The sequence below is a fragment of the Octopus bimaculoides genome, chromosome 23, assembly GCF_046866305.1.
Source record: "Octopus bimaculoides isolate indiv1 chromosome 23, ASM4686630v1, whole genome shotgun sequence".
In the NCBI taxonomy this organism is placed as follows: Eukaryota; Metazoa; Mollusca; class Cephalopoda; order Octopoda; family Octopodidae; genus Octopus; species Octopus bimaculoides.
In genome coordinates this window covers 37,859,543-37,878,034 of record NC_142950.1, presented here as the reverse complement: position 1 = coordinate 37,878,034, position 18,492 = coordinate 37,859,543, and the positions used below count along the sequence as shown (strand labels likewise).

The 18,492-nt window shown below is 36.9% G+C and overlaps 1 protein-coding gene across 4 annotated transcripts; it reads right to left on the bottom strand.

The window, feature by feature from the left end:
* Positions 1–4,290: 4,290 nt before the first annotated feature.
* On the bottom strand, positions 4,291–18,259 carry LOC106869013 (protein HGV2). 4 transcript variants are annotated; one of them, XM_089340145.1, is made up of 16 exons: positions 17,995–18,259; positions 16,429–16,539; positions 16,009–16,121; positions 15,181–15,285; positions 14,410–14,567; positions 13,705–13,778; positions 12,900–12,973; positions 11,949–12,039; positions 11,387–11,484; positions 11,003–11,044; positions 9,861–9,943; positions 9,523–9,600; positions 8,435–8,611; positions 8,245–8,286; positions 6,709–6,846; positions 4,291–4,622 (listed from the first exon to the last, which is right to left on the bottom strand). In XM_089340145.1, exons 1-16 carry the CDS (start codon positions 18,051–18,053, stop codon positions 4,557–4,559), a joined length of 1,509 nt encoding a protein of 502 aa, XP_089196271.1. In that variant the 5' UTR covers positions 18,054–18,259; the 3' UTR covers positions 4,291–4,556. The 4 variants fall into 4 exon arrangements, with proteins under 4 accessions (XP_089196271.1, XP_089196273.1, XP_089196274.1 ...); XM_089340147.1 differs by having other exon boundaries at positions 14,410–14,540; XM_089340148.1 differs by lacking the exon at positions 6,709–6,846.
* Positions 18,260–18,492: the final 233 nt, after the last annotated feature.

Genomic DNA, 18,492 nt, shown 5'->3' with positions numbered 1-18,492 from the left:
ATATATGCTGAAATGTACTCAATTGGTGCTCTAGGTTCAGTTTCTCCTCTCAGGTGACAAAAGACAGCGTACCTCTGGTGGAGCGAGGGAGAGAAAAATGAGAGCAAGAAGAGGGTGGGAGAGAATTTGATTTTATCATTGCTAAGAAGAGGGAGCAGGCATTGGAACATTTAGTAAGACTTTGAAGCAGTCAGCAAGGCTGATACGACCCGGCCCTGCCATTCCTAATTATGTCACCTGAATAGACTTTATCTTTCCCAGTGAGTCATTTAACTAGAACCAAGGTCCTCTTCAGTTGATGGCAGTTTCAGCTGTTAGTGGGCCAATAACACACACACACAAACATGCATGAGTGTGTGTATATATACACACACACACACAGGTTTGGCAATACAAACAAGAAAATAGAACTTGAAACACGAGTGTGTATATGTAAATATATTGTGTGTTTTATCTTTTACTTGTGCAAGTCATTAGGCTATGGCCATGCTGGGGCACGAAGAATTTTAGTTGAATGAACCAAGCCAGTACTTAGGTTTTTTTTTTCTCTAAGCCTGGTACTTGTTATATCAGTCTCTTTTGCCGAACTTCTAAGTTATGGGGACAGACATACCAACACCGATTATCAAGCAGAGGTGTGGGACAAAGAGAAAGAAACACAACAGGCTTCTTTCAGTTTCTGTCTATCAAATCCACTCACAAGGCTATTGTATAAGACACTTGCCCAGGGTGCCACGCAGTGGAATTGAACCTGGAACCATACAACCATGCCTGCTAGCAGAAGTTACAAAGTAAGTTTATTACTTCTACCGATATCATCATCATCATCATTTAATGTTTGTTTGAATGTCTATTAATTGGTTATGTTCTTACAAAGTTGGCTTTGCAACATGGATTTAGGTTCAATCCTATTGCCCAGCACTTTGGACGGCTTTTCTAACAACTCTGGGCCAACACTTTTAGTGAATTTGGGAAGAGAGAAACAGGGCAAAATCCTGTCACACATATCTGTATACTTGATAAGCAGTACTGGTTTGTTTACATCTCTTGTAACCTAGCGGTTCAGCAAAAATGACCAACAGAATAAACACCAAATTTTTAAAATACTGGGGGATGATCTTGTCAACAAAACATTTGAAGACAGTATTCCAGGATGACCGTAGTCGAATGGTCGAAACGAAAATTAAATTAAGCCAGTTCATCATTCTTGCAATGCACAGAGACATAAATTTGCCTCCCTGCCATAGATGTTACTTATATCCTTCCGGGGTAGACTGACAAGCGGCTGCTGCTGACAACATTAAATAAAAGGTTAACCACTTATGCAAATCAGTCACTCCAGTTCTCTGGAGCTTCTGGATTTGTTGTGTATATAAAAATTGACTACTTTCTTTGGGTCAAGTGATGAAGAAACCATTCAGGAGAACCCAATACATGTTTACTACAGAGGTTACATACATATTTATAGAGGGGTGGTGTTTGGGCTAAATTTCACAGTTTACATAAAAGGAAAAACCAATATTCCATACAAAAATAAAAAGCATTTAAAAAGAAAACCTCAACAAGATTATCGCTGGAAGATAACATTTTACTCAAAATGGTCAAGCTCAGCTTCCAGCATGGCCTGAAGATGGCTACGGAACCTGGTACATGCGTTCCTCACTGTGGATTGGAAACGAAATAAGATATTTTTTAAAAACAAAGTGATGCCAAGACAAGGACACACACACACATTTTCTGTGCATCTTCAACTCTGTTTCTTCTACGACTTGTTTGGATTAGTAACATTTTTCTGTATATAATACCTTTGAAGACTTATATAGACAAAAAGGTGAAGTACGTAGTGTCCCTGAACGGCCACAAGCTTAGGGCTGAAACATAAAAGAATCACATAGGCATGTCGGGGCGGGGGACAACAGGACAGTGAGTAGATGTCTTGTAGTGATGACAAATCTTAGCAAGTTCTTTAGAAGAGTCTTTGGAGTAAGGATTGCTACTCTCAGTTTTTTAAGGAGTTGAATTTTCTTTCAAACTGGTAAACTCTTTCTACTTTGTATCAAAGTGAAAAATTACGGTTTCTGTCACCAGTTTGGAACCCGTCTTGTCCAGATTATTGATCTACTGGAAGCTGTCCAGAAATGCAATCAGAAGATCTTCCGTCAGTCATTTACCATATCTTGTTTTGCTGGGCATCAAGTTTTGATGTCTACCAACTGACTTGGTAGAAACCCACAAAATTACCATATTTTACAAAACTTTGGTCACCTGTTTGTATTCAATTCTCTACCACCCTTGGTCATGCTTATAAAGAGAAAAAATAAGATAATTAAAAAAGAAGCACAGCACCCATGACTTTTGGGAAAATTTTTTTTTCACACTCAGGACTGTTGAAGCAGGGAAACAAAGCATTCACCTTTCAAGACATTGCAACTGCCAAAAATTCCAGGTCTTCCAAAATCCTTTCCTCTTGACATTTCTCTATTTTTGTCATTCATTCGATTTCCTGCTGCTTTTAGCTATCATTGCCCCTTTTATTTACTTTTTTGCTGTTTTCTGTCTCCCCTTTTTTTTTTGTTTTCTTCATAGTTTTTTGCCAAGATGCAGACATGAATAAAGGTTAAAAAGAAAAAAAAGTTGGGGGGGGGGGGGGGGGGATCCCTGAAAATGAAACTGTGCAAAAAAAAAAAAAAAAAAAGAACGAAAAAAGTATTGTTTGGCACCAAATCAACTGTTTGAACAGACAGTCAAAGAGTGTTCCATCAGGTTTAGAAAATGCCCAACACCTGTAACAAGTACAAGGTTAACACCTTCCTCAATAATTGAAGTCGTTCCAGTCATGACCTTTCCAACATTTTATCTAAGACTCCAATGCTCGTTGCATCTATTTGAGGGTGATTATGCAGGAGGTCATTTGAGGGTGATTTGCTACTCTTTCTATGAACAGACTTATGTCATGGAAACAGCTGATGGAGTGGCCAAGAGCCATACCTTAATTCGCTTACCCAGGAACAGATGAAATAGTCTTGTTATATCGAATTAGTATTTTAATTAAACAACATCTGAAAGAGCAAAAATTTCAAGTTGAATTGGCATTTAAAAGAAACTTCGGTTAAAAAAGCAGTTTCCCAGATTTTATATTTCATGGCATCATGACTGCTGCTATAACAACCCCCAACCTCCCCATCATCGTTTAACGTCTGCTTTCCATGCTAACATGGGTTGAACGATTTGACTGAGGACTGACGAACCAGATGGCTGCACCAGGCTCCAATCTGATCTTGCAGAGTTTCTACAGCTGGATGCCCTTCCTAACGCCAACCACTCCGTGAGTGTAGTAGGTGCTATTACGTGCCACCGGTACGAGCACCAGTCAGGCGTTACTAGGAACAGCCATGCTCAAATGGTGTATTTCATGTGACACCTGCACAGGAGCCAGTCCAGTGGCACTGGCAACAACCTCGCTCAAATTTTTTGTGCACGTGCCAGTAAGGATCACATTCAAACGGTGCTTTTTATATGCCTCCAGCACGGAAGCCAGGCAGCTGCTCTGGCAGTGATCCCGCTTGGATGATGCTGTTAGCGCTCCACTGGCACAGGTGCCAGTCATCGAATTTGGTTCAGTTTCGATTTCCCCACACCACTTAATTACCAACTGACAAACAATTATAATTACTTGTGTATAACACAATTTGCAATTTTAATCAGTCATATAAGAATATAAAACTTAATTGGCTCACAAATGGAAGTCCTCAAATAGATTTATTAATGCATATTTGCACCCATAACTATGTCTGCCTTTAATTAGGGAAGCTAATCCAAAACTCCATTGTGACACGTGTCACTGAATTTTTGTTGGTTTAGTGGACAAGGGTAAATGGTTTGGATTTGATTTATGATATTTAGACACCAATCAAACTCACTGTAAGACTTAAATAGACTAAGGATAAAGTTAGTAGAGAAATAAATAATTTGTAAGAAGTGTTTCTTGTTACTAACGAACAAGAGTGAAGTCATCAAGTGGTCCCTCAATGTACTAGAAATAGCAGAAAAATCTTGAATCACACCTTACTGCCTTAAGAATGCTATAGTATATTTACAACATTGTCCATTTAGTTTTTTATTCTTCAGACATTGGACAGAGGTAAACCACCTTTGATCATAGATTTTACCTGGGAATAAAACAAAAAAAAAAACATGATAATCATGTTGAATTGTATCATCCGATCTAAACTAAAATAAATATAGAGATATAAGTTACCTGGTTTGAGAATAAATAAAATTAAACTTTAGAAGGGTTAAAAAGTTTTGCAAAAACAATGTACATTTATTATCTAAAGAATCATTAAAAAAAAATCCTGCAAGAAAATGGGTTTGTTGGATTGTAATGACGAAGACATGATTGTGAATTGGGATCTCACTTTTGAAATAGTTTTAGAAGGGGGGGTCGGGGGAGAAAATGTGTTGTGTAAAAGGAGAGATACTGTCTGAGACGACAAGAGTAAATGTTCTTGCCCAATGGGAAGGAAGAATAATAAAATACAATATATGAGGATTCACTAAGCTGTAGAAGATGTTGTTGTACTGGTGGCTCCAGGCTTCTTTGACTCTTCTGTAGCAGATTCCTTAAAGAGAGAAAAAAGGAAAAAATTATGCAATGAAACAAAAAAAAAAAAAAAAAAAAAGCAAGGTTTCAATATATTTGTAACTTACTGTATTTGATGGCATCAAAGATGCAGCATTCTTGTGCATTTTTAAAGCTCATGTAAGGTCTGACTTTGCATACTGGAGCTGGGGGTGATATTGTGAGGCATTATTTTGGGGAAAGTGCAGCATATTTCATATGGAATATGGTGATAGATGAAGAGATTAACATCAGAGACTGTTATAATGAAGTTTTTGGCTTTTAAAAGCAGACCGACCTGAATGATTGGGTGATAGCTGTTGCTTAGCAACAATCAGCACAATTTTATTTTTTTTTAACATCTACAAAAACAGTGTTGAATGTCTCCTTTTGTTTTTAAAAAGGGAGTTGCACGAGACAAGGGAGATCCGGTTGATTTTTCTTTCTTTTAAAAGAAGTCAACATAGCATCTTGGAAAAGGTGTCTTCTATAGCCTTGGGTCAATCAAAGCCTTGTGAGTGGATTTGGCAGATAGAAACTGAAAGAAGTCTGCCATGTGTGTGATCAATGCTCGACAACCGGTGTTGGTGCGTTTCTGTTCCTATAGCTCAGTTTGGCAAAACAGACCGAAACAATAAGTACTAGGATGAAAAATAAATAAGTCCTGGGGGTCAATTCACTTCAAGATGGCGCCCCAGCATGGCCACGACATAAGGAGTAAAACAAGTAGTTGACATCTCGTACAGAACAGATTCCATGAAGACCAGTGTCAGAGGGCAGCAGGAATAACATGACCAGAGCACAGATCCATTTCTAACAACTTACATCAAATATCAAAAGATCTTGTTGCCTCTTTGTTCATTGAAGGAACTTTTAAGGAATGAGATGTAAAACGGTGAATCTTGTCTTAAACAGTACAGTGATTGTTTTAATAGAGTACCAGATGTCAACAGGAAGACTGCAGTATTGATGATGAAAACCATTAGATCAGCATCCTAATGGCTGTTAGTGGAAATTGTTAGAGGGATTAGAGTTAAAGAAAAATCCCCAAAATAGAGGTAAAAGTTGTTAAAAAACTGAATCTAATTGTGAGGTGAGTTATGGTGGTTAAACAGAATAAAACATTTGTTCTAAGAATTTAGAAAGTTTGAGCAACACAAAAGAAAGCATTTTTGACAATGGAACCTGAAGTGATAAAGCTATAACTAACAGCATGCAGAATTTCTGGTAAGAATAAAGAGAGAAGAGAAGGGCTGCCTGCAAGAGCCAAAGCCAAGTCTTCCGCAAAGCATGACAGATGTGTGTTCTAACATTGTTTAGAGGATGAGCCTTCAACATGTTCCATCTACAGGTTTGTTCAACCCAAGATCTACTTCAAGTTCCATTGTTAAAAGTGATTTAACAAAATTTGTTTCAGTATTTCCATTAAAAATCCAACATGTGATGGGGAGGAGACACATAACGCATTCCTAATATTTGAGGAATTATAATTGCAATTGGCGCTTAAGTTTCAAATACTTTATTTTAGACGAAGCCACCACAAAATTCAATAATTAATGCGAAAAGAGAGATAAGGTGCATGGAGGAAATGGTTCTAATTAGTAGAAGGGGTTAAAACATTTAGGAATATTACTGAAAGCTAAGGATAAAGTCTATTTTAGTAATGGCACACACACACACACACTTGTAATCTAGTTATGAGGACCAGCACTCGACTGAGGGTGAAGATACAGACATTTGGGTGCCTTGACCAACAGACCAAAGCAGAGTGCCAGAAAAGTAAGCCCCACCACCATTACAAAACTAGGAAGCTTGATGGTAATTCAAGAGGAGAGGAGTGAATGGAAAAATAGAAAAAAAAAGAACAAAAAGTAAAACTACGAAGCGACTGCACAACATAACAGATATACTCCAACACCAGAAATGAGTACGAAAAAGACGGAGGGAGGTTAAAAGAAAAAGAAAAAAAAAGGAAAATGGTCAAAATAAAGAAAAGCTGGCAAAGGATATAAAAATATAAAAGCAAATGCTACAGCAATGACGACAACAACAACATCAATAAGAGGTGGTCTCAAGTTGGTCTCTACCTTATTGCTTGGGGCAAGGTCACTGTTGGAATCTTTCTGTTCAGCTTTTGACGATGATGACGATGACGATGTGTTATCAACCGAACTTTCAGTTTTCTGTTTTTTGTCCTCTGAGATCTCTTCTGTTTCTGGTTTTCGCTGCCAACAGAGCAAGCCAGATGTTAAGGCAACCCAGCTAAGCTAAACTAAAGAAATACCTACGAACTTGGCAGAAACGAAGAAAAAAAAAAGTGGGGGGGGGGGGGGAGATAAGTATTCTGAAGTTTGCTCACCTCTACTGAATGTGGCTCAATGCAAAGAGGGGGAAAAGGTTCGTATTTAGGAGAGAGAGAAAGAGTAAACTTTAGAACCAGATGCCTACCCCTTCATACAAATAACCATTTAATTGAGAAAAGTAGTTTGCAATACAGAATTCTGTCAGTCAAGAAGTTGGAACACATTGATCAAGGGATCAAGACAAAGCAACAGAATAACCTCACAACTATTGGCCCTTTATTAAGAAATTGTTATACTTGTAAAAAAAAAAAAAAAAAAAAAAAAAACTGCCCAACCAATTCCAGAGAAATAATGAAACTGTAAGTAGAGAGGCCTGAGACAAAACTCATCCCTGTGCCGTTGCATGCAGCAAATACCAAAGGCTGTGTAACTGGCAAGGGAGTCCCACTGGACAATGCTTGGTTCAAAATAGTTACATTTCCCTCAAATCACACCCTACCGGTTAAAAAAGAAAAAAGTGTGGAGGGTGGGAATAAGGATAGACTAAAAAAAAAGATAGAAAAGTCACAACTGGAAAAGCTGCCATCACGAATCTCCTCAAACATAAACCACAAACCATTTTAAGTGAATTAAAAAAAAAAACGCCTGGTATTTGAGGAAGGAAAAGGGAACAAGACAAAAATAAGAGCAGTATAAACCATCCTCTTCTTCAAGTCATGACCTTCCCATCAACACACAATCCATATTATAATCACAACTGTTGTTCAATGAATGGCAATGTGAAACTAAGCAAGTTTTTTTTTATTGTTTTTGTGATGTTTTTGCAGCATATTACTCTACCTCCAGTATTCGAGTACTATTTTCTCCCCACCTTGTTTCACAATTATATGCTTACTCTGGTATATACAGACACCAACTGACCTTCAGATCAAACTATCAGAAATTCTTATCATTAGAGGCAAAAGAGGAGGAGGGGGTAATAAATTCTCATGGTCTCAGTAGTTGACTGATCTAACAACCCGACAGAGGTGGAGGTTTGACTTAGGCAAAATTTAAAATTCGGAACCTAGATAAAAAAGAAAAAGGATGGAAACAAATAGCACAAGACATTTTATTTTGTTCATCCCTACCAATTCCGACATTTAGCCGATTCTTTAATAGAAATATTTTTACTAACAATAATAACAACACTGAACCGGTTAGCCAAAGACAACTGTGCATAATGTGGTTAGGAAGATTTGATAATAATGTGGAACAATTGAGTATTAATTAACAACAAAAAGGAAAGAAAAGCAACACAAAACAAAACAACCAACTTACTTTCCTTCGTACAAGGTGAGAGATATCTGTCGTTTTCACAGGCTGCAAATAAAAAAAAAAAAAAAAAGATTTAATTTAGAGATAATATATATATTTTACATAGAAAAGCCATATGAAAATAAAAGATTTTTTTTTCCCTTTCTACCTACACATAAAATTAACTCATTTTCTTTTCCAACCTGAAACTTACCTGTGAAGAAGATTTGGCGTCTACAGGGAGGATACTGCTGAAGCCTGTTGTGCTCCCTAAAACGTCTCCACTGGCGCTAGTAGACACACCAGCACCAGCACTGCTGCTGCCACTGGTACTGCTGCTGGGACCAGCAAAACCTGAAGAGCTACCAGCACCCATCAGAGAAGAAGACATCTGTATTAAAAAAATAGATTTAGAAAGTTTATATAAACTCCAAGATATGGTGGAAAGAAAATGCTTAACCGTTTTTGTTTCCACATTTCCATTTGAAATACGATGCCTATTTTTTTTTTTTTTAATTCTATAACTAATGAGGAATTTAGTGAAATAGTTTAAGCTGGTGTTTGGACAATTTAACATGAAATTTTGATGGAAGGTTTTATATTAGATAATGTAAAAAAGTAAAAAAAAAAAAAAAAGGTCGATTGTTTTTATTAAACCCATTTGATAGTAAACCATAGAAAATAGCCACTGCTTCATTGAAACAATGTGGCCAATATTTGGATGGATTTTATAACAGCAACAACTATTACCATTGCTATTTACTAGAACATAACAGATTAGACACAGACAATATGAAATAAACAGAAAACCTGTGGAATATATTTCTTTTGCAGTTTCTATTTCCATAACCTGTAGCATATCCAGTACGAGTGCAAGCAGAGCTGGTCTTTATATGCCAACCATTTGATGCCAACCCACAACTCCTGCTACTAGGATACAAACTTATAAAAAAAAACTATTTTATTAAATTCTTCACCATTCTCAAAAAGGCAGAGTATTCCAAAAATATGGTAAGAAAAGGGTTTATATCAAAACTTGTTAAAGTAGTAAAACAAGGATTACAGAGGATAAAATACTGCAAATTGTCCACTCGGCCAAACTGGGAGCAGTTTGGTCATCGAGTCATTTAGGACAACAGAGGAACCAACAGAGTCAAGAGTCAACTCAAGCCTGTTACATCAAGATTGTATTAATTCCTTAAGAATACTTTACTCAAAAGACTTTGGCTAGATTTCACCTCAGGCTCTTAAAAATACTGCAAAGTATTAACTATGCTACACTAGAATCACAAACATAGTTACCATTTTTTCTGCAGCCTCTTTTTTAGCAAAAGCCTTCAAATCTGCAACCGTTTTCTTTTCTTCAATTGTATCTGTAATCTAAAAAACAAATATATTTCAGTACAAAATGTCACAAGTAGATGGGTCAGGGATCATCTAGACTAGAAAAGGTTCCTTCTTTCATCCACTAGGGAATGAAAAATAAACCTTAAAGAACATTCTGACTACTTGTTGCCAAAGAACATGATCAATATTCTTAGATTTCTGGACTTTCATTAGGTTTCAACTCACTACTTTACCTCTTCAAATATAATTCCAGTTACTATTGACCTAACACACACACACACACAAATCTGTACCTTTTGTGTAATGTCTGGAACTATTTCTTCTAATTCTTTGATTTCTGTCCGAGCATTGTATACGGTTTCAACATCTGTGGTTTCTGAATAAATAAAAGTAAAAAAAAAATTCAGTTAAAAACAATTGTTTGATGTCGAACGGAAGACTTGTTGGTTGACATGGCTGAGACAGATCTTTGATACCAGAAGACTAACAAGGTTACCGAGTCCATTAAAACACTAAAAAGTTAACATTGTTGTTTAACCCATTTTGAATAACGTCATAGATGCACTCTTTTTTTTTTAAAAAAAAAGGCTTTTGCCTTGAAAACCAAATTAAGAGTGTCTGCAATTTCATTGCTTGCTAAAAAGAAGAGCTAAACATCTTCCTCAAATTACACCTTCAAAAAGCTTTGTGTTTAAGATCAGCAGAAACAGCATTTAATGGGAGGGATTAATTTGAAGGAGAGAAAGGAGACTATTTTACTTAGATGTTTCACCTTGGTTGGGCAGAATTATGAAAGAAAAAAAAAAAAACAAACAAACAATATTCCAGCTTTGATCATCTCAATTTTTGAAGGTGATTTGAGAGATTTTCTCTCCATTTCTAACTGGGAGAGCATTAGGCAATGAGATGGGCAGCGCCTGTAATTGCTACAGGCTTTCAAAGGCTGCTGACAGTAACGACAACCGAATGGAAGAAGAATCTGGTTTCAACAGTTATCTGCCCTTCGAATATTAAACTCTTTCACTGCCAGACATCAAATTTGGTTCAATCACGATTACGATTTCACTTGCCCCAACAGGTCTTTGCAAGCAGAGTTTAGTGTCCAATGAAGGAAAGGTTGGCATGGGTACCAATTCGTAGAATTTGGTTCGATTTCGATTTCACTTGCCTCAACAGGTCTTCTTCGCAAGCAGAGTTAGCCTTCCTTTGATATTGCTGCACCTCTTATGTGTCCATAGCTTACACTGGGTACATCTTATAGAGTTTCTACTTAAGCCTTTTCTACAGATCGAGCAGGGCCAGCTACCTGAAGGGGTTTGTGTTTTGTCTACCTTCCTACTTATTAGGACTTTGAGCCTAGCTAGGTTGACTCTAAGTCCTGGAAATCACAAAAGGAAACAACAACTAATGTGACTCGGCTAAAACAATGACTTACCTGTGCTGTCTTTTAAATGTTCTTTAGATTTATTTAATTTATCTGCAAACACAAAAATCAATGCATTAATATCATTTTTATAATCATAGATACAACAGTTTAAAGGGTTTTCTTTCCATTTGTGGAGATCCCACCAATGACCAACTAATCTAAAGTCTGGCATTTCAAAATCAGGTGTGTTTGTATACAAATCTTTAAAGTTCAAAAACTAACAAACATTTTAACTGAAAAAAATTGACAGTAAACGTGTTTTTTTTTTCTTCCTCCCTGTATTCATTGAGAAACATTTGATATCAAAGACAATTTTTGTTTTTCTTTTATAACCAAATATTTTCTAAGTAAAAACGGGTGGGGAGATAGAAATAGTAGAAAAAATATACACACCTATTTTGGCTTCTATAACTGAAATTGCTGCTTTGAAATTCTCTACTGCAGAATCATGGTTACTAGCAAACACATGGACTAACCCCAACTGGTAATAACTGAAAGACTGTTAAAGAATCTATAAACACCCAGAGGGGGTCGTGTCTCAGAGAAAATTAAAATTACAAAAAGGTGTCTAGACATAACTGCTCCCTCTTTTCCCAAGTACAACCATCTTCCTTACACCACTCCAAATCACAAAAATACTAATTTAAAAAAAAAAAAAAATCAGATTAAATTCATAAACTGTTTCCCTGTACACAAATGACAGTGACCGAGGTTAAGATACTAAAGTACAAGTTGAGATTATCCAGAAATCATGTGATGGTGAAAGTTTCATAGCTATGAGCAAATAAATCTACCATTTGTTCTAATTACAAAGTGAATGGAGATGGTTTGTTTATTGCAGTGTTTTTTATTGGGAACCGAACCCCCGAACAAACCACATTTTATTGACTTCCCTACTTATGAAAAAAATCCTTATTTTTCTGTTATTTTCAGAAGGAAAAAAAAACAAGGATACGTTTCAGCTATTTCTCTTTCCTCTGGATTTAGATGTTCTTTCTGAATTTTAAGACATTCTTTGATATCCTCTGCTGCCAAATCATAAAGACCTGCAACCGGAGAAAGTAAAGAAAAAAAAAAGTAATCACAATAACGACCTGATTAACAGAGAAATTAGAAAAAAAATAGACAAACAATGACAAAATTTCTTTGTGAATAAGTCCAATGGAACGACTGGCAATTACTTAAACATTTTAGACACCTTTTTTTTCTTTTTTTTTACTTGCCGAATCTGGAGGCAAGGCACAGCACCCCTGACCCTTGCAGACCCTCCGAGACCAGTAAAGTTGATAATGTTAAACTGTTACTGGTCAACACCTACAGGAAAGTTATGAGGAGGGAAGAGAAGATTCCAGAAGAAAAGACTAGGATGGTGGTTAAACACAAAATGTTGAAATGGTATTTCCTCCGGTTCTTTATGTTCAGAGGTAAAAATTCCACCAAGGTCAACTTAGCCTTTTATCTGTTTGGAGGTCAATAAAATAAAGTACCAGTCTCACAATGGGGTCCAAGTAATTGACTTGTCTCTCGCCTTAAAATTGCCGGCCTTGACCCAAAATTAAAAACTATCATTAGTATTAGCAGTCCAATTAGTAGTAATAATATAGGATTCTCAGTCCTAAGTGAAAAAAAGACCCCTATGCCCAACAGTGGGCTTGAAGAAGTTTACAGAAAAAGCAATATTCCATCTGCCTCTGAGAATCAAGAATTGAAAAATCATTTTGAATATTCAAGACAACTTCTGCAGGAAATATTTCCTGCTTACGGATGACTGATATAAAAACATCAACAGTCATTAGTCATGGGAAGTTTACTAAATAAGCCGAGGTGGCAGGCGACTAAATCACAACCATCAAGGTCACGTGACAGAACAAAGGAAATTTAAAGGACTTTTTTTTCAGGAACTCACCAGTTTCCAAACCGACTTCGCCCAGCTTTAAGTAGGCTTGAGCTGCCTTCAATTGGGATTCTTTATCTTTTCTCCTGAAAAACAATTACACAAGAGCAGAAATTTCAATAATCAAAGACAAAACATTCTTAAAAATATTTTTTAATTCCAGCCTAATTTCGAACACCCCCTCATCCTACAATAGCAATCTACTCAAAAGTGTTTTAAACAGTCTTAAAGATAAGCAGGGATCTTTTTTTTTCAGCATTTACAGATAAGCAATCTCAGTGAAGCCCATCCAGCACATTTCATTTCTTGTATGTCCATTAATAGACTGAAGAACAAAAGATTCAGAGGTGTTCAAAGACTTGGATACTTCATCTGAGAATGGCCAATATATCCAACGTGAGAAGGCAATGTTCTATGTTGGACACATGATGAAATGTGTACAATTACATGTTCACAATTCAGAACATTTAAAGCTGCTCCTGCCTGGAATGAGTCATTCCGAGGTTATTTGCTCAGATGCTACGAACAACACCTAAAGTGACAGTACCAGATAAATCTCACATTAACTAGGCTCCGGAAATCAAAGTCCTGAGCTGACTACCTCAACCACTGAGCCATGTACCTTCACCACCAGCTTTGCCATTCAATTATTCTTTCCCCACATCTGTACCTTTCCCACTAAAAGCAGTAGCGCCAAGGCATTGTTTTATGCTTGGGAGATAAAAGTGAACGAGCCAACACAATTTCAAATATATAAACAGACACACATGCAATGAAAAAGGGGAAAAAAAAAACAAAACAATAATAATAAACCTACTTTAAATATATTATTTTAGCAAGTTCCAGACTCTCCCAGGCCAATTGGAGATTTGTAACATCATTACCAGCATCCTTTGAAATAGAAAAGTTACTAAATATCATCAGGCAGTTGATACAGTGACCAGGAAGGGCTGGACTGAGGCAGGGGAGGGCATGGAGGGGATGTAAATGTAAGAAATGCACAACCACTGTGAGGCCCAGTGTCAGACCGGTCAAATGTGGTGATGTCGATCACCTGATCTGTCCAGTTTAAAATATTAAGATTATGCCACTAACACACACGATCCTGGTTGACAACAACAAAGAAAACAAGATAGAAAGAAGTGATGAATTATTTGTCCAAGCTTGTTTGCCTGGACAAGGATTCATTGCCACCAAAATAGGAATCAATGAATAAAATAGTCACTGGTGTTGCAAATAGCCACCTGGCTGAATCAAAATCTGATACAAAGCAATATTTAAAATAGCCATCTATGCATCATGATGTATGCATACTGTTGTGTTGACCAAACACTCAGTTAATTAAGTGAAGGAACATTAAGAACCCAATATGTGAAATAATGGTGTGAAGGGAGAAGGTGAACATAAAATCAAAGAATGAAATAGTGCCACAGAGAACTTGAGTATTCATGGTCAGTATTGAGGGGAGGGGGAGAAGACGGAGTGGATGCGAGCATTTTGTGACGATCAAAATGGAACTCACATGTTCATCTTCCTCTGGATCCTTTTCTTCTGGTTTCTCCTGATTTTCAACAGCCTCGTCTTGTGAGGAAAGAGACTCTGAATTGTCCGTCCGATCTTCATCTCCAGTTCCTTCATCCTCTTTGGAAGCAGCTTTAGAAGAAGCACCATCATCTTTTTCTGTTAGAAACATGCATATGCAGACACGCTTATATTTATCTAAATATTATAGAAAGATCTGAAACTCAACCAATTCAGGAACAAAATTGGTTCCAGTCCTTAATCAGTTTACAGAAATCCTAACACGAAGGAAATTGGTTGCAAAAGCTAACAGATTACCCAGGAGATATTGGTAACACTACAGGACAATGTAGTTAAGTTGAATCTCCATGAGGATTTGTAATACAAAAGTTTTATTTAAGAATCAAAACAACAGACAGTACAATGTTTGAGTTGCATTCTTATTAACTGTAACATCTTCTTCCTGACTTTGTAAATATTCAGTTTTTGCTAAATTCCAGTCTACATAAAAAGCATGGAATGAATTCTCTCGTAGTGCCGCTCCATTTAGAAATCCATAATTTTGCAACGTTTATGTACTTTAAAGATTTTGTTTTGAGCAGCAGTTTTAAATATGAAATATTTGCTTCAGAAACTCACAAATGATAAACAAAAAATTTGGTTACATGTTTAAACAAGGGAATGATGGCTGAATGGATTAAGAATCTGCAAAATCACCTTCAAACCATAGCCTACCATTTAAAAAGATTAAATAGGAGGAATGGAAACTTACCTGAATCTTTTTCAGATTTCTCATTTTCTCCATCATCTCCTTCCTCTTCATCATCATCATCATCGTCGTCGTCGTCTTCCTCCGCTTCAGCAGCAGCTGCTTCAGCTACAGAAGTAAAACATTCAAAGTTTAGGGATGTGAAATTAACATGAAGACCTTCCCCACAAAATCTATCTCTGGAAAGATATTTTCCTGACAGACAAGGTGTGTGTGAAAGAGATATCACTGGGCTATGAACAATTGGACCGCTAGACTCCAGTTTTGGTGTTGTTAAGCTTCATCAGCAACAGATACTGAAGCAGTCATTCATAGCTGACTAAGAGATACTGCTTTTATATATAAACAACAAACAAATTTGCATTTTATTGCGTGACCAACACACACAAAATCACTCGATCCATTTAGCAAAGCTTGTATGTTGCAGAGCAAACAAGAATTTTCAGATTTCAAGTGAATTGGTGAACCCCTGGTAGAGTTGTCAGCCCATTGGGCAAAATGCTGTGGTATTTCTGGCTCGTTAGGTTCAGAGTTCAACCTTCCATCGTGTCGGGATCACAAAATAAATACCAGTTAAGTACTGGGTGCCAAATGGCAGTGCTCCAGCATGGTCACAACCTTTCAGCTGGAATACATAAAGGAATCCCTTGGAATAGAAATACCTCCTATGCATATTTGTTCCACTCTGAGTTGCCCAGACTTCCTAACCACTGATGTCAATAACTGTCCACCCAAGACGAGCAGAACCCTTCCCTGAACCAATCCAGGGATAAAAGATGGCAGAACAAGGAACCAACAACAACAACCAACTGGCAACAATCGACGACTTACCTTCAAGACTTTCAATGACCTTCGAGTCTAGCCTGGCCAATTCTAGCAAGGCATGACCATAAGAGAAGTAGGCAGCAGCACATTCAAATGCCATCTCTCCATAGCACTTGGCCCTGTCAAAGAAACCAAAAAGCAGCTCAGCAATCGTCATTACATCCATTGTACAACAACTCACCTCAGTATTAAAAAGATAAAAACAAAATGCTGCTGCCAGCAGAAGGGTAACCTTCCCACACACCATGTGTCTAGGTCTCTGTGGTAAAGGAAACAAGTTTTTCTAGAGTAGAACAGCCGAAGTAATATTATATTGCCCCGACAAGGATTGAACTCAAAACAAAGAAAAGGTCCAGTTTAGTCTAATTCTCTACTTGTTTCTACTATTCTAATAACAAAAATAAGAAAGAAAAAAAAAATAATTACAGAATTTGACAAGATTCTTCAAATTGAGTAACAGCCATTGGAACATCTCCACAGATTAGATTTCTTTTCCCTTGGCCCATCAAGTTCACAGCTTTTGACATCACCTCAACTCTGAAATCAAAAAATTAATGAAAAGAAAAATTATACGGGCACAGATGTGGTGCGTGATCGAGGGTCTGGGGTTAAGCCATACTTAAGACAAACACGTTGTTTGTGTGTGTGTGTGTGCCATACCTACACAAGTGAGACCCACCCCCCGATTTGGTTTCCTCATAACTATCAGAGAAATGAATTTTTTCTATTAATCACATTTTCAAAAAAATACCTTTCAGGTGGAGTAGATAACGATTATATCGGAAGTTAATGTAAGAAAGGGCAAGAGAAACATTGGAAGGCAATGCACACATACATAGCGATACACATCAGATGCAATTTTATGAAAGTTATGAAGGGGGAGAAAGTCGGAGTGTGTAGGTTTACCTATTATATACATATAATTCAAACACACACTAAGGGACATTAATTATGATCGAAACAGACAAATGGATAGCAAGCTATGAAGATTTACACGGCAATGTTTCATTTCTGATACAAATACGGAAACCGTGCCGACATACACGGCCAGTTCGAGTACAAGGGGGAATTCTGAAAAAGTACCCAAAATACTTCTAATAACAACGAAGCGGGACAATTCCTGATGAGAAAAATATTAGAAATAAAGTCTATTTTAACCAGGCTTAAAACCTCTAATTAACAAGTGGATTAGAATGAGTGGATCTTGGAAATAATGGTAAGGAAGGAAACTGAATGTGGGCGAGGTTGTCCAGATAATTATCTTTTGTAGACGTACGAAAGAAGGATGGAGGTTACAATATAACTATCCTGTGGCCAAGTTGGAGCACCATCCACCAGAATGCTCGTTACAGGTCATTACGGGTAACTTTGAGAATATACTTTTGTCACCATGGGGTAAATATCACGATGTCAGCTACACAAGGATTATAATTTTATGATTTAATGTTTATCATGTTTATATTCATAAGCATCGCTTATTTCAATTCTGTTTGTCTTTTGCTAATTCGTTATCCGATGTAAAACGGAACTATAAACAAACCGACCACCATTTATACCGCTTCACGAAACAACATGCGAGAGAATTGAATAAACGGAAAAGGAACAGTGAGAAATTGTCACTATCGCCATCTAAGAGGGTCGTTATGCAATGACTGTAATATTTGTGTTGTGTATAAAAGGTTTATATATATATATATATTTATATATATATATATATCATATATATATATACATACATACATACAGAGAGAGAAAGAGTGAGAGATCATACGTCGACGACAGAAAGAAAGGCGTTAAGAAACAAAGTGAAGGAAGTGGAAGCAGAAATGCCGGCAAAACCGGATTCCTGGGTCCACTTTCGGCGATGGGTCCGTTGAAGAAGTTGTCCAAAGACTTAATACTATTTACATTAAATTCTGCGAAAATAATTCATAATTCACCAAAAGTCTGCCTTATTACTTTAGCAATGACTTTGATAGTTGTAGCTCTTACCTTTCTTTACTGGGAGAGCCACTGGCAGCGGAACTGGATGGTTCTGCGACAGAAGACATAGCTGCTGGATTTTGAGACACAAACAACTTCCGACTTCGACTCGGCTTTTGTTATTCTTTTCCTAATTCTCAGTAGGAGGTTTGGTTTCTTTTCTACGTCTCTCTCTCTCTCTCTTCCTTTATTCCCCGTTGTTTATCTGAAACTCAGCACAATCCCGTCCGGTTCCCTTTTCTCTATTCAACACACTTTCCCGCCAATATATAGTGACGTTGATGACATCCAACACATATAACCTCTAATCTCTACTTCTACTACTCATATATCTCCTCTTCCTACCACTATTCATATGGCGCTAAGTTGAAAACGATAAAATTAATCAATAAAAAGGCTGGATAAATAGACAAAACAATTAAAACATCTCCTTTTTACCCTTAAGCAGTCTTTAATTACTATATTCTATGCATTTATTGATATTTTAAAATTTGCATGATTATAAAT